Below are 22,759 nucleotides of genomic sequence, written 5' to 3' on the forward strand. Positions count from 1 at the left end.
AATGAATTTTAGTATCCGTAATGCCAAAGGCAGTCAGGTTTGCCTGGCTGTGGTGCGTGCCTTTATTCCCAGCGCTCCGAAGGCAGAGGCAGGTGGCTGTCTGTGAGTATGAGGCCAACCTGGTCTACAGAGTTTTTGGACAGCCAGGACTGCACAGAGAAACCCTGCCTCGGGGCTAAAAGTAAGATTTGTGATATGACAAGACGTGCAACTCACTAGTAGCACACATGCTTCATGTGCCTGAAGTCCTGGGTTTAATTCCTAGAGAAAGTGGGAAGGTGAAATTTCCTGAAGAACAAGCAGCAGTTATGTTGTTTAAGAGAAAGAAAGAAAAGGGAGGGAGGGAAGAAGGGACGGAAGAAGGAAGGGACTGGGGTAATTCCTATGGCTGCTTGCTTTGCATGCAGAAACTCTGGTGTTGATTCCCAGCACAACATAAACCAAGCTTGGTGGGCTTATCCCAGTGTGATGTTTGCTCAGCCCAGGGAGTGGCATTAAGAAGTATGGCCTTCCATCCAAGTACTAACCAGGCCCGACCCTGCTTAGCTTCCGAGATCAGACGAGATCGGGCGCGTTCAGGGGGATTTAGCTCAGTGGTAGAGCGCTTGCCTAGCAAGCGCAAGGCCCTGGGTTCGGTCCCCAGCTCCGAAAAAAAGAAAGAAAAAAAAAAAAAAAGAAGTATGGCCTTAGGGGTTGGGGATTTAGCTGGGGGGGGGGGTAGGGGGGTGGCATGGCCTTGTTGGAGTGGAGTAGGTGTGGAGATGGACTTAAATACCCTCAACCTAGCCCTATGGAAGAGAGTATTCTGATAGCAGCCTTCAGATGGAGATATAGACCTCTCAGCTCTGTCTGCCTGGATGCTGCCATGCTCACACTTGGATAATAATGAACCTCTGAACCTGTAAGCCAGCCCCAGTTAACTGTTGTCCTTATAAGAGTTGCCTTGGTGGGCTGGAGAGATGGCTTAGTGGTTAAGAGGACTGACCGCAGGGGTTGGGGTTTTAGCTCAGTGGTAGAGCACTTGCCTAGCAAGCACAAGGCCCTGGGTTCGGTCCCCAGCTCTGAAAAAAAAAAAAAAAGAAAAGAAAAGAAAAAAAAAAAAAGAGGACTGACCGCTCTTCCAGAGGTCCTGAGTTCAATTCCCAGAACCACATGGTGGCTTACAACCATCTGTAATAGGATCCCATACCTTCTTCTGGTGTGTCTGAAGAGAGTGACAATGTAGTCACATAAGAGTTGCCTGGGTCTGGCTGGAGAGATGGCTCGGCAGTTAAGAGCACTGACTGCTCTTCCAGGGGTCCTGAGTTTAGTTCCCAGCAACCACATGGTGGCTCACAACCATCTGTAATGGGATCTGAAGTCCTCTTCTGGTGTGTCTGAGTACAGTGTACTCATATACATGAAATAAATAAATTAATTTAAAAAAAAGAGTTACCTTGGTCATGGTGTCTCTTCACAGCAATAATTCTACCTTAGAGAAGTTAGGAAGATCAGAAATTCAAAGTTGCCAAAGATTCATAACAATTCAAAACCTGCCTGAGGTATAAGAGGGTTTCCTGGAGATAGTTCAGTGAGTGAAGGCACCTGTTGCCAAGTGACCTGAATTCCATCCCTGGTACATACTTGGTGAGAGGTAAGAACTTGTTTCCGAAAGTTTTCCTCTGACAGCCATGCTTGTGCCATAGCACAGAAACTCAAAATAAGACAGAATTTTAAAATAAGCAGTCTTTGGCTACATAGAAATTTCAAGGCCAGCAATGGAATATGTGAGACCCTACCTCAAAAAAAAAAAAGAAGAAGAAGAAAAGAAAAGAAAAGAAAAGAAAGGAAAAAGAAAGAAAGAAAAGAGAAAAAAAGGGGGGGTGCCAGGTTGCTGGAGAGATAGCTCACTGTTGATTACAAGCCCTTGTTCTTGAAGAGGACCTGGGGTTTCAATTTCCAGCACCCACAAGGCAGCTTACAGCCACCCATAACTCCAGGTCTAGGGAATCCAACACCCTCTTCTGACCTCCATAGGCATAGCCTGGGTCCACAAGCATAAAGGCAGGCAAAATGCTCATACATTTCAAATACATTTTAAAAATTCTTTAAAGATAGAAGAAAAGGATAATAGTGTTCTATCACATTTTTTAAATTTTTTTTTATTTTGGGGGAATGGTGTGTGTGTGTGTGTGTGTGTGTGTGTGTGTGTGTGTACATGGTTCTACTGTTTACCCTTCTAGACTGAATATTAATGACTCCCCTTCTTTTTTTTTTTTTTTTTTTTTTTTTTTTTTGGAGCTGGGGACGGATCCCAGGGCCTTGCGCTCGCTAGGCAAGCGCTCTACTGCTGAGCTAAATCCCCAACCCCAATGACTCCCCTTCTAAACTGAATCCTTAAGGCTAGCACTGTATCTTATGCAACTCTGTATCAGGTGCTTTAAGAATGATTTCACACAGGGGTTGGGGATTTAGCTCAGTGGTAGAGCACTTGCCTAGCAAGTGCAAGGCCCTGGGTTCGGTCCCCAGCTCCGAAAAAAAAGAAAAAAAAAAAAAAAAAGAATGATTTCACACACGCAAAAAGATGATTTTGGAAAACAGTATCCTAGTTTACCATGTTGAGCTTGGCTTTGTACAGAAATTAACAGTCATGTTGATCTAAGTTAAGCTTAATTTTTTCCCATTTGTACAGAGATCAGGCACAATTATGGTTAAATAAGTAACGACTTAACCTATATCAAGCACAGAAACTATTATAGTACTATTTAAAATCCTTAAAAAGAGGATACCAGTATTTTAAGGTTTTTGTTGTTGTTTGTTTTCTTGTTTTTTTTTAAGATTTATTCATTTATTATATATAAGTACACTGTAGCTATCCTCAGATACACCGGAAGAGGGCATTGGATCTCTTTACAGAGGTTGTGAGCCACCATATGGTTGCTGGGAATTGAACTCAGGACCTCTGGAAGAGTAGTCAGTGCTCTTAACCGCTGAGCCACCTCTCTAGCCCTGTTTTCTTGTTTTTAGGACAAGGCTCAGATAGCTCTGACTGCTCTGGGACTGGATGCATGGATCAGACTGGCCTTGAATTCACAAAGGTCAACCTGTTTAATAGCCGGAGAGATGGCTCAGTGTTTGAGAGCACTGAGTGTTCTTCCAGAGGTCCTGAGTTCAATTCCCAGCAACCACATGGTGGCTCTCAACCATCTGTCATGGGATCTGATGCCCTCTTCTGGTATGTCTGAAGACAGTGTACCCACATATATAGAATAAATAAATCTTTTTAAAAATTTAACCTGGGGGTTGGGGATTTAGCTCAGTGGTAGAGCGCTTGCCTAGGAAGCGCAAGGCCCTGGGTTCGGTCCCCAGCTCCGAAAAAAAGAACCAAAAAAAAAAAAATTTAACCTGTTTCCTCATCCTACATGAGGTTAGTACCACAGTGCTGACATCCAATACTGGTGTTTTGTACATACCTTAGAAGCCAATCTAACACATTTAATTCAATTTTTATAAATTTTATACACACACACATATGATTTTAGATTAGACAAAACTTATTTATTCCACTCAACACATCTGATTCTACTGTGTATTTTTTTAAAAGATTTATTCATTTTATGTATGTGATTACACTGTTGCTGTCTTCAGACACACCAGAAGAGGGCATCAGATCCCATTACAGATGGTTGTGAGCCACCATGTGGTTGCTGGGAATTGAACTCAGGACCTCTGGAAGAGTAGTCAGTGCTCTTAACCACTAAACCAAGCTGGCTTTCCAGCCCCTCAACTGTGTACTATCATTCATTTTATCATGCCAGCGGAAACACACAGCTTAACTTGTTCTCTACAATATGAATCATAAAAATGTCTTCAGTCAGTGTCCTCATAAATCTTTCACAAACAGAATGTCTGTAATTCTGAGAGACATCCATGGCCTCTGGAAACAACCAGGATAAACTGCAATGATGAAATCAGTAAGTGAAAGATCGTTCTTTTTTTTTTTTTTAAGATTTATTCATTTATTATATATAAGTACACACTGTAGCTGTCTTCAGATACCAGAAGAGGGCATCAGATCTCTTTACAGATGGTTGTGAGCCACCATGTGGTTGCCGGGAATTGAACTCAGGACCTCTGGAAGAGTAATCGGGTGCTCTTAACCGCTGAGCCATCTCTCCAGCCCTCTTTTTTTTTTTTTTTTTTGGAGACACGTTTTTTTCTGTGTATCTCTGGCTCTCTGGCTGGCACCCCTGGCTGTCTAGGAGCTTGCTCTGTAGACCAGGCTGGCCTTGAACTAAGAGACCCTCCTGCAAACTTTTAATCCCAGCCTGCTCTGAAGACAGGGGCAGGCAGATGTGTGAGATGGAGACCAGCATGTCTACATACCAGACAGATTCAAGTAGTCTCAAAAAAAATTTTTTTTAATGTATAGGAGTGCTCTATCTGCATGTACACCTGCAGGCCAGAAGAGGGCATGAGATCTCATTACAGATGGTTGTGAGCCATCATGAGGTTGCTAACTGAACTCAAGACCTCTGGAAGAGCGCCCAGTGTTCTTAACCACTGAGCCATCTATCTCTGGAGTCCTCAAAATAAATTTTTTTGTTGTTGTTTTTGTTTTGTTTTTAAAATGCTATTCAGGATGGAGACATGGCTCTGGCTTTTAATCCCAGCACTCCCAAGGCAGTGGCAGGGAGATTCAAGCCTGGTCAAGTGAGTTCTAGGACAGCCAGTGCTTACATAGTGAGACCTTGTCTCCAACCAACCAACCAACCAACCAAATGCTATTCAAACATTCTCCAAAGCCAGCCTAACAGACAGCGTGGTTCACAAAGGCAGGACACATTTAATAAGAGATCTTTGTAAATATCTGGAAACCTTAGTGTGCTTGTGTATTTGTGATGTGTATAGGGACGCTACCGTGTGACCACAGTTTCCTGGGGAAATGCAACACACACACATTCTCACCCCCCTTTTATTAGGGCTACTCACAGGAACAGAAATGATTCAAGGAAGACAGCTGCATTAACAACGTCCATCCTGGCATGGGTAACAGCTCACATACTGGAAACCGGAAACGCACTGGACAGCCTGTAGGCATCCCAACACATTAGAGAGTGTCCTTTGTGGGAGCCTCCGTTGGTTTAAACCTAGTCCAGGCACCTGAGCTGGTCTCTGCTGCTTCCAGCTCAGAGTCTTCGAAGCTCACTGCTCTTTGGAATCTTCTTTGCAGCTTGGTTTGTCTGAGAGTGACTGTCAGCAGCTTGGCTTGTTTACTCTTGGGAAGAAGGAGCCTAGAGAATCTGGCCAGTTTCAGGGACGTCCTGAAGTGATTGAGTTGTGTACCTTCATGTTTAAGGAAATTCCCTCAGGACAGCATCCTGCCCAGGCTGTGTTATTTGCTGATGCCCCTGCCCAGCCCAGGGGCAGGTTTTTTCCTTTTTTTTTTTTTCAAAGAATGGTGGGTTTTGAGTTTTCCATTTATCTATATCATTAGTTAATAAAGAAACATGAATCATGAAAGAGGAGCAGAACTTTCTCTTCTCCTTCAGGCTCAGATCAGGGGAACTTTACCCCTCCCCAGGGCTGCTTAGAGTAAGCACAGAGCTGAGGGAGTGCTCGCCTGGGAGAGCTATCCCACCCCCCAACCCTTCCCACCCCCCACCCCTGCTTTTATGCACCTGAAAATACTAAAGCAAGGAGCGAAGTGTTTTTTTTTTTTTTCTATTCTTTTTTTTCGGAGCTGGGGACTGAACCCAGGGCCTTTCGCTTGCTAGGCAAGCGCTCTACCACTGAGCCAAATCCCCACACCCCCCCCCCCCGAAGTGTTTAAAAACAGAGTTGCTCATAGTTTAACATTCTGGATCTCACCTCACAATGACAAAGACCGAGACAGAAGGACCTAAACAAACAATAATGAAACAAATCAGGGGTGGCCACCATACACTCCCACACCTGAACAGACAGAGGGATTCATTGATGTCACCCGGACCCCAGACACTGGATCAGCAGCCCCATTCAATCTCTCCTATGCATCAAACAGAAGGCATCTTAACCAGACTTGTCACCTTGGAGGTGACAGACGAGGAGACTTTCTAATTTGCTTCTTTTTGGGGTGGAGGTATCAGACCCCTCTGAAGTGTTAGGCATCCCTTTACCAAAGTGAAGCCTGGGAACCTGGAAGATCCCAGGTCGGGTCGGACACCCCTTAGGAGTTCTCTGACCACCACAGTCACCCTTATTCCACAGGGCTGTAAGACTCTGCTGTGCCATGAAAGACTCCTGAACCCCAAAAGACTTCCAAGGAGCCAAATCCGAGGCAGTTGCATTAGGGTCTCTCAATTTGGGCTCCAGCTTGGATTCCTTGCTAACCCTGACATAGCAGGAAGGTGGAGCCCTGAGCCTAGTTTCAGGCAAGCATTTATAGAGACAAGGAGGTGGTGGTAGGGGGAGATCTAGTCTGGTACACATCTGATTGGAAGTCCATTATGGTCTTTAACATAATTGGCTGGTGCTGGGAGCCAAACCATAAACTTAACTTCTGCTTTCCTCCTGATTGGTAGTTGTTAGGAAGTGAAGTGTCAAGGGCTGGCTTGTAACCTGGAGGTACAGATTCCTTGGGGAGTAACCTGCAAACTGGTCCTAGATGCAGGTTTTGGTGGGGGTGGGGGTGGGGTAACCTGGAGACTGGTGCTAGGTACTGGCTTGTTAGTTAACTTGAGTTCAACCTTAAGTTAGGTTCTCAAAGATGGAGTCTAAACCCAAAATATTTGGTCTCTCAACTCCCTGTGTCTTGGGCTCTGGTGCCTGAGACTCTGATGGCCCCAGGACTTGCCAGAGAAGGCTGCTCAAACATGGGTTCAAACCAATAGGAAGTGGAGCTCTGAGCCCTTCTCAGGGAGAGCTTTTAAGCACAAAAACTGTGTTCTGGGTTGGCATACCTCAGTTAACAAGAACACTTAGCCAGAAGCAGAACTACAGAAGCTAAAAAGCAAGGTTAGTACATTTAGAGACTGTCCCCAAACTGTAGATTTGGCGAATCAGGTCTTTGTCTTCATTTTTGTCAGGTGATGCTGTCTGCTTGCTGGGTTTTATAGCTTGAATGGCATTTCCAACATGTGAGTTGTGCTAAGGCTCTGTTACACTAGCCTATCAGGTACCCAGGGATAAGTTATCAGAGTTGGTAGATAGAATTTAGCCCTGCACTCTGGATCTGCCTTCATCTCCTATGTGCTGGGGGTCTCCTGTAGCCAATGCTAGCCCTGCACTCTGAATCTGCCTTCATCTCCTACACGCTGGGAAACAGGAATATGAACCACATCCAGCTTGAATATTTTGAGCATAATAGTACATCCTAGATATTTCATAACAGAAATAATATACCAATCTAAGCTGGACTTGGCAGCTCATGCTATAATCTCAGCGTTTGGGAGGCAGAGGCAGGTGGATCTCTTCGAGTTCGAGGCCAGCTTGTTCAACAGAGCTCCCCCAGTCTTTTGGTCTCCTGGTTTCCTGGCTTGCTCCTGGTCTTGTGGCCCTTGGTTCTTCTCTCTTTCTTTCTCATTTCCCTCCCCTCCTCTCATGGCCAGGCTCACTCTGGACTCCTCCAGATGTCTCTACCTCTGCCTGTGCTCTCCCCCTTTTGTCTAAAGTAAAAACCCCACGCTATCAGAGTCCATGCCATTAGAGAACATGACTGGTGGATTGAACAGTGAGGAGAAGGGCAGGGGAGAGGAGTAAGCCACGAGGCCAGGAGAATGGGAACCAAGAGTGGGCAGCCAAGAGATGAAGAGATAAAAAGTACTGTGTTGGGCTGGAGAGATGGCTCAGCGCTTAAGAGCACCGGACTGCTCTTCCAGAGGTCATGAGTTCAATTCCCAGCAACCACATGGTGGTTCACAACCATCTGTAAAGAGATCCGATGCCCACTTCTGGAGTATCTGAAGACAGCTACAGTGTACTTATATATAATAAATGAATAAATCTTTAAAAAAAAAGTACTGTGTTGCCAAAATGGCAGGGTTATTTAGGGAAGAACAGCTGAAAGACAGTGAGGTTCTGAGGTTGGAGAGGTTGAGGGGAGGGGACAGGATGCAAAGTCCTGAGGAGCCCTGTCACTGACATCAGTAGGGATTGAGGGAGTCCCTTTCACCTGTTAAATAGGAACCTGAGTGAGCCATTTGTCCTGGGGTTTGAGAGGTAACACTTTCTCATGGGAACTTTCTACACAACTAAACAGGAACATGTATGCTAAGTGTAGCCAGAAAAATGTACAAAGCTTGTAAGTTTGAGGCCAGCTTGAGTAATATGGGACTTAGTCTAAAATTAAGAAGTTAGCTGGTGGGGCTGGGGATTTAGCTCAGTGGTAGAGCGCTTACCTAGGAAGCGCAAGGCCCTGGGTTCGGTCCCCAGCTCCGAAAAAAAGAACCAAAAAAAAAAGAAGTTAGCTGGTTATGGTGGCACAAACTAATACCAGCCCTTGGGAGGCAGAAGCAGGTACGTCTCTGTAAATCCTAGGCCAAGGCCAACCTGATCTATATATTGAATTCCAGGCTAGCCAAGGTCACAGAGTAAGACCAGTTCTCAAAAACAGAAACATTGACAAGGACTACTAGGAGGAAAGATACATATTTAATGTCACTGGAATAGAAAACTACTCAAGGTATACACAGAGTCTGTGGCCTGGCGGTGAGTACCTATTATTTTAGTGCGAGGGGGATGGAAGCAAGACTTAGCAGCCTCAAGGCCAGAGCCTGCTACCTATTGGGCTCCGGGCCTCCTGAGACACTGTCTCAAAATCAAAATAAAGCAAGAGGTCTTTAATACTGGGGAGGCAGAGGCAAGTGGATCTCTAAGGAACTTTTTAAACCTAAATTAATAACCTAGTCATGCTGACTCACACCTGTAATCCCAGTTACTTTAGGAGAGTATTAGTGGGTGGCCACGGTGGCCAGCTTCAAGGTGGTCTGAGTTACAGAGATGCTGACTCAAAAATGGCACCTACGACCAACCACCTAAATTATTAATTTCATCTGTGTGTGGAGGTAGTTATTGTCACCTTAACTAAGCTTCCTCTTTTAATTTTTATTCTCTTAATTTTTTATGGCTTATTTTTGTTGTATGTGTATGGGTGTTTTTTGCCTAGATGCATTACCTGTATGGAATGGTGTTGGATACCTGGAGCTGGAGTTACAGACAGTTGTGAGCTGTCCTGTGGGTGTGGGGAATTGAACCCAGGTCCTCTGGAAGAGCAACCAGTGCTCTTAACCACTGAGCTATCTCCCTGGCTCTGCAAGGTCCATCTCCCCAGCCCCGTTAAGTTCCTATCTGTATAATCTAAATAGCAACTTTCTGACCTGCTCAGGGGGATTTGTGGGCAAGGGACTTGTCACACAGCTCTGACAGCCTACCGTGGAGGTCCCACAGACCAAGCAATTGAAGGAAACACGCCCGGAATCACTGAGTTCAAAACTTTTTTGCAATGTAAAGTAATCAGTATTTTTTTTTTCATTTTATTTTCGAGAGCAATTTTTATTTCCACGAACACTCTTCTCACGGATTATTGTGAAGATTCAGAGAGTTTACAAAATTTGTCTTCCGATTTCTGACAGTCCCACATGGCATCACGGGGCCTGTTAACTCCAGTGTTTTCAATGCTCAGGCAGGTGAGGGTGAGCTCCAGGCTGGCTGGAGAGCTTTTTGATGAGAGTAGGCACGAGGTGAGGAAAGAGAAGGAGAAGAAAAGAAAACGAAATTCTGGACAGAAGATGTCCTAGGGTAGAATTTTATCCACCCAAAAAGTGTAGTGTAGTAGACACACTTCCAAGAGCATTACACCTAGCACTTCCTGAAGAAGTGTACACCATGCTCAGACCCGTTCGTTCTGAGTCTCACTGTTCTCTCCTTTTGTAGAAACTGGACGTTTGTCACAAAAAAACATCCATTTATGTCATCGAGTTACCCTTCGACCTTTCAGGATAAAGGGTCTATCCTTGTATAAAACTTGTAAAACTTATAAACATTCTTCTCAAAGACAGGGTCTCGATATGTAACTCTGGCTGGCCTGGCACTCAACAGCAATGTGCCTCTGGTTCCAGAGTGCTGGGAGTAAAAGTGTATGCCACCATGCCCATCTTCAAGCTAATTTTTAATGTCTTTTTCAAAAAGTCTTCAGAGCCTGCATCCAGAATCTCAATCCAAAATGATTGAGTCTCATTTCCAACCATTATTATTTGCATAAATCCTTTCAGTCTAGCTCACTGATTTGTTCAACTGACATTGACTGTGGAAGTAAGGCACGGTGGCGCAGACCTTTAATGGCCCGCACTAAGGCTCAGGCAGAGGCATTCAGATCTTTGTGAGTTCCAGGCTAGTCAGGACCACATAGGGAGACCCATCTCAGAAACAAACAAAAAAAAATGTAGGATTTAAAAAGTAATATATGATACAGATGTGACTTCATAGAGTCAGGAAAAAAACTGGATTACATCCTTTTAATCCCAGCAATAGAGAAAAGGCTGAGACCGAATCGCCGCAGTTGGGAGGCCTGGCTTACAGAGAACCTGTTGCAAAGCAGCCCCCCCCGCCCCCTCCCCCCTGCCAATTTGGCAGTCTATGCTAACGATTCTACTTCTAACTTCTCTGAATCTGGGATTCTTTGCCTGTAAAATCGCAATGAGGACAGCGTCCCGTGGGTGTAAGGGCTGAGAAAATTAATGCAAATTCATGAACAAGACTTTGTAAATTCCATAGTAGCAAGCTTTGTTTAAACATTCAGATTTGAGGCAGGGCGGTGGTGGAGTGCACGTCCTTAGTGCATGCATTCCGGAGGCAGAGGCAGGAGGATTTCTAAGTTCGAGGCCAGCCTGGTCTACACTTCCAGGTCAGTCAGGGCTACACGGAGAAACCCTGTCCCAGAAACCCAAAACCAACCAACCAACCAACCAAAAACCCCAATATTCAGACTTGCGCTGTAATGTCCCCAATGTTCACTTGTCCCTTTTTAGAACAATTCTTTTAATCAAAAGACTTCTTACAAGTTGTGTTAGGACCCGTCTCCACGGGAACCTGGGGATATTTACCTAAAGAATTATCAGTTAGGTTTAAATTTTAAAGGTAACCTCCGCAACTTCCGCTTCTACAAAGCTCTCAAAAAAAGGGAGGGGGGGAGGTTGGAAACGTATCGCGAGAGTCTAACGGGATGCGTTTGCGGCTTGGGTGCCGTTCTCGCGTTTTCTGGTGAAGTAATGGGTAGAGGTGAAAAGGAAGCGCGAAGTATCGCGGGAGTCTGGTGGAGTCTCGCGATACTTTTGGAAGCTCGCCCCTCCCCCTCCCCCAAGTGCCGTTTCGGTTTAATCTAGTGTGTGACTGAGTCTGTGTGAGGGAGCGAAATGTGTATGTGAGGTATTGGGGTGAGGCGGAGGCTAGAAAAGGGGTTCCCTCAGGCACGAGGGACAAAGGGGGGAGGTGAAGCAACCTGGGCCGCGGAGGCTCGCCGACAGGAAGCCGCCCCGAGCCGGGCTACCGGGTAGGGGAAGGGCCCGCGCAGTCCTCCCCGGGCTCCAGAGCTGGAGTCGGCCCCACAGGCTCGGGCGGTCGGCTTCCTACTTCCTTGACCGCCCGGGCTCGCGGGCCTGAAGATTGGCTCGGCGAGGGTGGGCGGCCGTGAGGGGCAGACTCGAGCAGCTCCCGGTGTTTCGCTTCTCCAGTGCTGAGGAACTCTTCATTTCTTCCCTCTCTCCTTCACCCCCCACCTCATGTAGGAGGGTGCTGAGGAGGCGAGAGGGAGGAGGAGCCTGGCCTACGGTCCCTTCCCTCCCCACCCCCTTTTAGGGGCTCTTCGGTGGGCGTGGAGTTGGGGCTGGGGGGAGGGTGGGGCTTTTTGGAGTGCTGGGGAACTTTTTCCCCTTCTTCAGGACCGGGGAAAGGGAATGCCCAATTCAGAGAGACATGGGGGCAAGAAGGACGGGAGTGGAGGAGCTTCTGGAACTTCGCAGCCGTCATCGGGAGGCGGCAGCTCCAACAGCAGGGAGCGTCACCGCTTGGTGTCGAAGCACAAGCGGCATAAGTCCAAGCACTCCAAAGACATGGGGTTGGTAACCCCCGAAGCGGCATCTTTGGGTACAATAATCAAACCATTGGTGGAGTATGATGACATCAGCTCTGATTCAGACACCTTCTCAGATGACATGGCCTTCAAATCAGACAGGAGGGAGAACGATGAACGTCGTGGAACGGATCGGAGTGACCGCCTGCACAGACATCGTCACCACCAGCACCGGCGGTCCCGAGACTTGTTAAAAACTAAACAGACCGAAAAGGAAAAAAACCAGGAAGTCTCCAAATCTGGATCGATGAAGGACCGGTTATCAGGTAGTTCGAAACGTTCAGTGGAGGGGAACGATGATTATGGGAAGGCACAATTATCCAAAAGCAGCAGCAAGGAATCCAGGTCGTCCAAAATGCACAAAGAGAAGACCCGGAAAGAACGAGAGTTAAAGTCTGGACACAAGGACCGTAGTAAAAGTCATCGGAAAAGGGAAACACCCAAAAGTTACAAAACGGTGGATAGCCCCAAACGGAGATCTAGGAGTCCCCATAGGAAATGGTCTGACAGTTCCAAGCAAGATGACAGCCCTTCTGGAGCTTCTTATGGCCAAGATTACGATCTTAGCCCCCCAAGGTCTCATACTTCTAGCAATTATGACTCCTACAAGAAGAGTCCGGGAAGTACCTCAAGAAGGCAGTCAATCAGCCCACCTTATAAAGAGCCTTCTGCTTACCAGTCCAGCACTCGGTCACCCAGTCCCTACAGCCGACGACAGAGGTCAGTGAGCCCCTATAGCCGGAGACGGTCATCCAGCTATGAAAGGAGCGGTTCTTACAGCGGGAGATCACCCAGCCCCTATGGCCGAAGGCGATCTAGCAGCCCTTTCTTGAGCAAGAGGTCTCTGAGTCGGAGTCCAATCTCCAGGTGAGCTGTTGTCTGTTCTTCCTAAGGTAGGGTGGGTTGGGAGGAATTGACAATTAGTCTTTAACATTTTGTTAAAGCTTGCAGTGTTCATCTTTGACTAGTCATTTAGGTAAGTCTGGCTTTTCCCTCACCCAGTTGAGAAGTAAACATTCCAAGTGCCTCCCAGCTACTCAAGCAAGGTAGGTAGGTACTTTTCAATAATGGAGAACTTTCAGTTGTGAGAACTTGCTCCTGCCTAGAGAGTTCATAGTCTCCAGAACTCGTTTAGCTATTTGTTGTTTTGTCTTAAAAAATTGTAAGTTATATTGGAACCATTACTTAAACTTTACTGAAACTCACAAAAGAATTCAATTACAAATTTTAATTTTTACTGTAAGCATAAGTTATCCTAACCAATTTTGTCTGCCATGTTCCCAAGTCTGTAGTTATCACTGTTTTAACTTCTGAAAAGTTCTGTCTTGTAACTGTTTAGTGAAAATTGAGCTAATGAGAGTACTTTCTTTTTGATAGAGTCTAGCAGAAAGTGGTTGAGTTTTTGTTTACAGCACCACTGTTGTCCACTTACTTAGTGTTGAAACACTAGTAGTTTTCAAATTTCTCTTTGAAATATGTGCTAGTAATGCCTTCAACTTGATATTTTTGTAAGAAAGATGTGTTAATTCAAAATTATCAATGAAAAAATTGTGTTCTTGCCACATTTGTGGACCCATCTCTCTCCACAAATTGGAGCTGTATATTATCTGAGTGGAATCTTTTTTTTTTTTTTTTTTTTTTTTTGGTTCTTTTTGGAGCTGGGGACCGAACCCAGGGCCTTGCGCTTCCTAGGCAAGCGCTCTGCCACTGAGCCAAATCCCCAACCCCATCTGAGTGGAATCTTAATATTTCTTTGTGACCTTTGGCAAATTATTTAATTTATCCATACCAGAGTTTCTTCATGTGGAAAATAGGAATAAAAACTACCTACTTGAAGGCTGTTGTGAAGATTAATAAATAATGAAACATTACTGTGCTTTGTACATAGTATGGCTCAGTACAGTTTATAAGTGGATACCACTGGCAGAGAAATTAAGTCAGTGTATATTTGACTGGCTTAAACTTACAACTAAAGTAGATTTACCTAACTACAGTTCTTAAGTTTTCTTAGTGTTTTCTCATTAATGGGTTGAATTATATAAACATGCATGTATCTAACACCTAAATTCTGTAATTAATACTTGTGACATTTTACTCCATTAGTCCATCTTTTGTTTAGATTCTTCTCAAAGTTGTACTAATCAATATACTTTTGTAAACGTTTAGCATGTATAGCATTTCTTAGAATTCAGTATTTTTGGAGAGGTAAGATTTATGCATAGCGGAATGCATAAGTCATAAATGTGTCATTTATAATGTTGTATAGTTTTAAAGGGAATCTAAAAAATATTCTCAGAATTTTGTGGGTTTTTTTTTTTTAATTTTTTCTGTTTTTCGGAGCTGGGGACCAAACTCAGGGCCTTGCGCTCGCTAGGCAAGCGCTCTACCGCTGAGCTAAATCCCCAACCCCGGATTTTGTGTTTTTAAAATAGGGTTTCACACTGTAACCTAGGATAACCTAAAATTTACCATGTAGCCTATCCTGTCCTCAAACTGGCCTGAAATGTCTAGTAAATCCTGCCCCTCTTAACTGTTGGGATTATAGACATGAGCTAGCTATCAAATAAGGCAGAATATTTGTTTTCTTAAGAGTATCAACAGTAAGGCTATTTGAAAAAACGTTACTGTTGAGTATAGAAATATAAAAGGCTAAAACAGGATTTTAAGTGAGACCCTTTATTTTGAAAGATTCCTTTTGGGGTTGGGGATTTAGCTCAGTGGTAGAGCACTTGCCTAGCAAGCACAAGGCCCTGGGTTCGGTCCCCAGCTCAAAAAAAAAAAAAAGATTCCTTTTAGATTTTTAGAGAAAATAGCAGATATTAGCTTCTCTTAAGTGAGTTGAGAAAGTTGTGTTCCTTAATTGAAATTAATGTGGTAATGGCAGATAGAAGCCTAGGAAGAAATGGAGACAATATGGTAGTGGGGATTCAAATATAAAGATACTGCTGGATACATATTTTTTAGCTTGTAGAGAGCATTACTTGTTTGTATGCATATATTGCATATTTTTTATTTATTGGAATTCTCAATAGTAAGTAGTAAAGACTTGAAAGTGTAGAACCTGAGCATAAGCCTGGTGTAAGAAAAGCTGTGGCAAGTGGATTTTGATTTTCCAGGTCATCCTGAGCTACTTGAAACCCCCAAAAAGACCAAAGCAATGGTCTGGAAAGATGGTTAAATACCTGAGTGTGATCCTCAGAACTCATGTAAGACGGAAGGGGAGAACTGACTTTGACTTCTCAGAGCTATCCTCTAGTCTCTACAGATCACACACGCACAACAATAGTAGAAAATTATCTAATCTGTTTGTTTGTTTGTTTGTTTTTTGGTTTTTTTTTTTTTTTTTTTAGACAGGATTGCCATATATCCCTGGCTGTCCTGGAACTCACTCTAGACAAGGTTTGCCTCAAAAACTCAGATGTGCCTGCCTCTGCCTCCCTAGTGCCTGGATTATAGGCATTCACCACCACCACCTGACAAATTTTATTTTGAGGCAAGATCTCCCAAATAGCTGGGGCCAGCTTGGAACTTTTTTCTCCCCCAAGATGTGTAACTTTGGCTATCCTGTCCTGGAACTTCATTCTGTAGACTAGGCTGGCCTTGAACTCAAAGAGATTTAACCTCCTCTGTCCAGAAGTGGAATTAAAGATATTTGCTACAACACCTAGGTCCAATAGCACTTTATTTTATTTTATTTTTTTTGAGACATGGTGTCATTGTCAAGCCCTGGCTGGCTTGAAATTCACGATGTAGACCAGGCTGGTTCAAATTGAAGATTTGCCTATTTCTTCCCAAGTGCTGCAGTTACAAGCATGGACAATCAAACCTAGTTCTAGACATAGTTTTAGTGGTTTGGATTGTTGGTTTTCCTCATACTGAGGTTTAAGCAGGGCTATAGTTAAGAAGATAATGAGACTTTAGAATAATCTAGATTATTCTAGATAGTCTAGATTTCCATTTTATTTGTAGGAGAGGGAAAAAAATGGCTTAGCAGTTAAGAACATTAACTGTCAGTAGGCATAGTTTGAGGCCAACCTCGTCTGCATATCAAACTTCAGGCCAGCCATAGTTACTTAGTAAGATCCAACTTTAAAAACTAAACAAACACCTTTATTTGTACATGCAGTGTTGATTGGAAATCATTTTTGTGTTAAAGGAACTGAGTAAGACCTTAGTATCAGCATTCAGTAGACTAAGACAAGATCATGAGTATTAAGCTAGCTTAGTCTTTGTAATAAGATCTTGTCTCAGGGACGCTGGAGAGATGGCTCAGAGGTTAAGAGCACTGTCTGCTCATCCAGAGGTCACGAGTTCAATTCCCAGCAACCACACGATGGCTCACAACCATCTATAATGAGATCTGGTGCCCTTTTCTGACCTGCACGTGTACATGCAGGTGCAACGCTGTATACATAATAAATCTTTAAAAAAAAAAAAGATCTTGTCTCAGAACACTAAAAAGTAAAACTATGAAGTGTCAGGGCTGGTGTTATAGATCAGTAGTAGTCTGTTCCCTTAGCAAATAGAAGGGTAAGTCCTCAGTACCCAGAATTACAAAAGATACCAAGAACTCTTAAGGGTTTTTAAACTTTTATTTTAATATAAAAAATATTTTCTCTGTGCTTATAAATTCTAAATTCTGTATATTGGACGTTTGTTTACTATAGATACAACTTTATTATAAGCTGAAGCTGTAAGGTAGGACTGCAGTTAAAAAGGAAGAAGTTGGGCTCAGTGGTTAGGAGCACTGGTGGTTCTTCTAGAGGAAGATTTCCCAGCATCCATACAGTGGCTCACAACCATCTCTAAATCTAGTCCCAGGGATTCCAATGCCCTTTTCTGACCTCTGGATACTGGGCATAGGCATGGTGCACTTCCATAAATACATGAACACAAAGCACTCTTGAACATACAATAATACATCTTAGAAGACTAAAATGTAAGATGTTATTGAGGCATATAACTTCCTGATACTTTCTTTTCTTTCTTCCCTTTTTTTAAGATTTATTTATTTTATGTATGTAAGTACACTATTGCTTCAGACACACCAGAAGAGGGCATCAGATCCTATTAGAGATGGTTTTGAGCCACCATGTGGTTGCTGGGAATTGAACTCAGGACCTCTAGAAGAACAGTCAATATTCTTTTTTTTTTTTTTGGAGCTGGGGACCGAACCCATGGCCTTGCGCTTGCTAGGCAAGCACTCTACCACTGAGCTAAATCCCCAACCCCAACAGTCAGTATTCTTAACCACTGAGCCACCTCTCCAGCCCCCTGATAATGTTCATATTGTCAAATATTTATAAAACAAATTTCTCAAATTAAGCATTGTGAATATGGCTACATTCTGATACGGGGAAATATGCCATCTATCTTTATTTAAATAAGTCAATGATAGCAAATACCTTTGATCCCAGCACTCTAAGTTAAAAAGTCTAGCCTGGTCTACAGAGGCTAGCCTGGTCTACAGAGATCCAGGACAGTCAAGACTACATAGAGAGATCCTGTCTGGAGAAACAAACAAAAACAAAATAAACAAACAAAACCTCAATAATTAGTGGGCAATTTTTGGTACTTTTTTGTTTTTTTACTTTTAGTTTTTTCTTTTGTCAAGACAGGATTTGTGTAGCCTTAGATTCCTAGAGCTCTCTCCGTAGACCAGGTTGGCGTAGAATTTAGTGTTTGGCCTGCCAAGTGCCCGGATTAAAGGTGTGCACCACCATCACCCATCTTATTTTTACTTATTTACTTTTTAAGTGCAACAGTTCTTTCTGCCTCTGTCTCTTTACTACTGTGATTACCAGTAATGCTGCTACCATGCCAGCTGTTATTTTGTTTTGTTTTGTTTTTTTCTTTTACAAAGGTCTTACTATATAACTTAGGCTGACTTAGAACTTCCTTTGTAGAGCAAAATCTGTAGAATTCACAGAGGTCCTAAAGGCATGAATTTACCATTTTCTTTTTTTCTTTATTTTTAAAGATTTATTTATTTTTTCTTTTTCTTTTTTTCGGAGCTGGGGACTGAACCCAGGGCCTTGCGTTAAGATTTATTATTTTAAATGTATATGTACATTCATGTACATGAATGCAGATGCCTGTGACAGGCATGTACATTCATGTACATGAATGCAGATGCCTGTGACAGGCAGGTGCTCCAGATTCCCAGATCTGGAATTATAGGTGTCTGTGCCCAATGTAAGTACTCTGCTAGATTAGGAACAGTCAACCACTGAAGCATCTATCCAGCCTCTGAGTTTCCTATGTCGTTATTGTTCTTTGTTTTGTTTTTGAACAAGGTCTGAACATACCCCAAGTTGACAGGAACTCACTCACTATGTGGCTCACATTGTCCTCTTGCTTTGGTTTCCTAAATGCTAGGATTACAAACAGGAGCCACCAAACCCTAGCCAAGTCAAGTTTTACTAGGTTCTAATATATATTCATGTAAGATTTATTTTTGGACATGATCTCATATAGCCAAAGCTGACTTTTTTTCAATACTGAAGTTGTATGTGTATGATTGTTCACCTGTATATTCACCTGTATATATGTATTTGTACCACGTGTGTGCCTGGTGCTCAGGAGACAAGATGTTGGATGGTTTGAGCCGTTTGAGCCACCAAATAGGTTGGAAAGTGTTTTTTTTTTTTTTTTCTTTTTTTTTCTCTTTTTTTTTGGAGCTGGGGACCAAACCCAGGGCCTTGTGTTTGCTAGGCAAGCGCTCTACCACTGAGCTAAATCCCCAACCCCTGGAAAGTGCTTTTAACCACTGAACCTTCTTCTCTTGTTCCAACTTTGGACCTCCCCTTTTTTTTCCTAATATCTATTTTATGTGTATTGGTGTTTTTCCTGTATTTATGTTTGTATATGGGTGTTGGATTACCTGGAACTGGAGTTAATGTACAGGGCACAAACGTGTGTACTAGGAATTGAACCTGGCTCCTTTGGAAGAGCAGCCAGCACTCTTAAGTACTGAGCCAATTTTCCAGCCACCCTTTCTCCTTTTTTTTTTTTTTTCCTTTTCTTTTTTTCCGTAGCTGGGGACCGAACCCAGGGCCTTGCACTTCCTAGGCAAGCGCTCTACCACTGAGCTAAATCCCCAACCCCCCTTTCTCCTTTTTTTAGAGAGGGGTGGTTATGTTTTTTTCTGAGATAAGGTCTCACTGTATAGCTCCAGCTGTCCTAGAACTCACTGTAGACTAGGCTGGCCTTGAAATCAAGAGATCCATCTGCCTCTGCCTCCCTAGGGCTAGGGTTAAAGGACTGTATTTACTTATTTATTTTCATTTTATATGTATGGGTGATTTGCCTGTTTTTCTATATACCATCTACTTACAGTGCCTGGGGAGGCCTGCAGACCAGGTTGGATATACCTGGAACTAGAGTAACAGTTAATTAGCCACCATGCGAGGTTTGGGTTTAGAACCTCAGTCCTCTGGGAGAATAGCCACTGTTCTTAATCATTGAGCCAGCCCCTCCAGACCCCATTCCTTCTTCACATTTATTTTTAAATTTGAGACAGTAGACCAAGTTGTCTTTGAATTAGAAATTCTTATGACCCCTGCCTTTCAAGTGCTGGGATTTAATCTACTTTTAGAATTAATAACTCAGAATGGGATTAAATTTATAGTTCTAGATCCTTTTGCTATCCTATTGTTCTCTTTATAACTTTGTGTATTGTGTATTTTAAACTGCCTTTCTTCTTTTTCCAGTAGGAAATCCATGAAGTCCAGAAGTAGAAGTCCTGCATATTCAAGACACTCATCTTCACATAGTAAAAAGAAGCGATCCGGGTCACGAAGTCGTCATTCCAGCATCTCACCTGTCAGGCTTCCATTGAATTCCAGCCTGGGAGCTGAACTCAGTAGAAAAAAGAAGGAAAGAGCAGCTGCTGCAGCAGCAGCAAAATTGGATGGAAAAGAATCTAAGGGTTCACCTATAATTTTGCCTAAAAAAGAGAAATTTGAGGTGAAGGAGTCAGGGTTAGAGTCTAAAAAGTTACCCAGAGGTATAAAGTCAGAAAAATCTACCCCAGATACTGAACTGGTAAATGTAGCACATTCAAACACAGAGGTAAAAAATTGTTTAGATACAGGGAAAGTAAAGTTGGATGAGAACTTGCAGAAGCATCCTGTTAAGGATTTGAAAGCACAGGGAACAAAGGACACCAAACCTGTAGCACTGAAGGAGGTGATTGTTACTTCAAAGGAGACAGAGACATCAGAAAAGGAGGCCCTTCCACCTCTCCCCACAATAACTTCTCCACCCCCTTTACCATCTACTACTCCTCCACCTCAGACACCCCCTTTGCCACCTTTGCCTCCACTACCAGCTGTTCCACTGCAGCCACCTTTGCCTCCTCCCCAACCACCATTTAGTCAAGTTCCTGTTTCAAATACTTCAACTTTACCCTCTTCTCCTCACCCAAGGACATCTACTTTATCCTCTCAGACAAATTCTCAGCCCCTTGTACAGGTTTCTATGAAGACTCAATTATCTGTAACAGCTGCTATTCCACACCTGAAAACTTCAACATTGCCTCCTCTGCCCCTCCCTCCCCTATTACCTGGAGATGATGACATGGATAGGTAAGTTTCATAATAGGATGGAAGAAGTCATTCTTCTGATTTATAATATATTTTAACCTTTCTGAACCTATTAGACTACCTTTTAAATATTCTTTTATGATTAGGAATTTTTTTTTTTTTTTTTTAGTGGAAAAGTCCATTTGTATTGCTTGAAAATAGAGAATTAGGACTGTGTGGGGTATTCTTTCATTTTTTAAAATTGCCTGTTTGCTTATTTTTGAGTGTGTGTACTGTGTCTTAGTGCAAAGGCCAGAGGAGAATTTGGGGGGAGTCAATTTTCTTCTCTCCTGTGGATCCCAACTATCAGTCATCAGGCTTTGTGGCAAGTGCCTTTAGGTGCTGAATTATCTTGATGGCCACCTCTTGGGGTTGGGGGCAGGGATAGGGTCTTGTTCCACTCAACTGTATAGTCTCAGGTAGCCTTAAACTCAAGACAATCCTGCCTCAATAGCCTGAATGCTGGGATTATAGACATGTACCACCATGACTTGATACATAACATGACTTTAGAACTTGATACATCTTTTTCATCTAAATTTATTTTAATTTTTTAGGGTCTTTTTTGGGGACTGGGTGGGCATGGTGTTTCAAAAAAGGGAGGGCTTCATTGTGTAGCCCTGGCTAGCCTTGAACTTACCCTGTAGACCAGACTGGTCTTGAACTTACAGGTTCGGCCTGCCTGTCCTTCCTGTGTGCTGGAATTAAAGGCATGTACCACCACTGCCCAATCTAGATTTATTTTGTGTGTGCATGCATGTATGACTGTTTTGCCCACACATATCTGTATGTACAACATGTGGTCAGAAGGTAGTTATCCATGGGATTAGATGGTTCTGAGCTACTTTGTGGGTGCTGGGAACTGCACTTAAGTTCTCTAGAAGACTAATAAGTGCTCTTAATTGCTGAGTCATCTCTCCAGCTCCAACTTTACTGTATTTGAATATTTATTTTTTATTTATGTTTATCTGTGTAAATCTACCTGAATATATGCGTACCACATGAATGCAGAAACTAGTTTAGGCCAGAGGGTTATTGGAGTCCCTGAAATTGGACTTAGAAATGTTGTGAGCTGCCAGTGTAAATGCTAAGAACCAAACCAGGTCCTCTGGAAACACTATAAGCACTCTTAAACTTAAACCTCTGAGCCATCAGTCTAGGCCCAAGTGTATTATCTTTATTTGTGTGTGTGCTCATATGTGTGCATTGGAGCCTAGAGGACACCCTCAAACCTTAGTTCTTACATAACCACATTTTCCCCATATCTTTTTTTTTTTTTTTTTCGGAGCTGGGGACCGAACCCAGGACCTTGGGCTTGCTAGGCACGCGCTCTACCACTGAGCCAAATCCCCAACCCCCCATATCTTAAACTTATTTTAAAGTTTATGCTATGGATATATAGGTGTGTGAACACATGTTCTATGTGGTACTTGTGGAAATCAGGGCCATTTTGTGGAGTTGGTTCTTGCCTTTGTTCTTTGCACAGGGTCCAAATGGAACTCAGGTCAGTAGAGTTTCATGGCAAGTATCCTTACTGACTTAGCCATATTGCCAACTCTGTTTTCTTTTCCTAATATTTTGATATCTATAGAAAAGTTATGGGCTGGAGAGATGGCTCAGTGGTTAAGAGCACCCGACTACTCTTCCAGAGGTCCTGAGTTCAATTCCCAGCAACCACATGGTGGCTCACAACCATCTGTAAAGAGATCTGATCCCCTCTTCTGGTGTGTCTGAAGACAGCTACAGTGTACTTATATATAATAAATGAATAAATTTAAAAAAGAAAAAAAAGAAAAGTTATAGAGTGATAAAATTTTTAAAAATCATTTATTCTGCCAGGTAGTGGTGGCACACCTTTCCTAGCACTTGAGAGGTAGAGGCAGAGGCAGGTGGACCTCCAAGTTTGAGGCCAGCCTGGTTCAAGTTCCAGAGCAGCCAGGGCTACACAAAGAGACCCTCAAACACCCACTCCCTACCAAAAAAAACCACTTACCATATAGTTTAAAAAAAGCAGTATGAGGCATCTTTGCTAATTATATATAATTCAGAATGGGGAAGTTAGAAAGAGACTAATTTAATTCTAATGGGT

At 43.2% G+C, this 22,759-nt stretch overlaps 1 protein-coding gene across 41 annotated transcripts in view; it reads left to right on the top strand.

Annotated features, from left to right (window-relative positions):
* The first annotated feature begins 11,332 nt into the window (after positions 1–11,332).
* Cdk12 (cyclin-dependent kinase 12) overlaps positions 11,333–22,759 on the top strand; it is a 79,587-nt gene continuing 68,160 nt past the window's right edge. For 25 of the 41 annotated variants that reach the window (XR_015630190.1, XR_015630184.1, XR_015630187.1 and 22 more), the window contains exons 1-2: positions 11,333–12,952; positions 19,798–20,673. Coding sequence is in view for 7 of the 41 variants with exons in the window: in XM_087569668.1 (XP_087425794.1) it covers positions 11,910–12,952; positions 19,798–20,673 (1,919 nt within the window). In the remaining 34 variants the exon portion in view is untranslated. The remainder of the gene's footprint in view (positions 12,953–19,797; positions 20,674–22,759) is intronic. The other 16 variants (XR_015630191.1, XR_015630192.1, XR_015630201.1 and 13 more) reach the window with 2 other exon arrangements.

The sequence above is a fragment of the Rattus norvegicus genome, chromosome 10 (genome assembly GCF_021556685.1).
Source record: "Rattus norvegicus strain SHRSP/BbbUtx chromosome 10, alternate assembly SHRSP_T2T, whole genome shotgun sequence".
In the NCBI taxonomy this organism is placed as follows: Eukaryota; Metazoa; Chordata; class Mammalia; order Rodentia; family Muridae; genus Rattus; species Rattus norvegicus.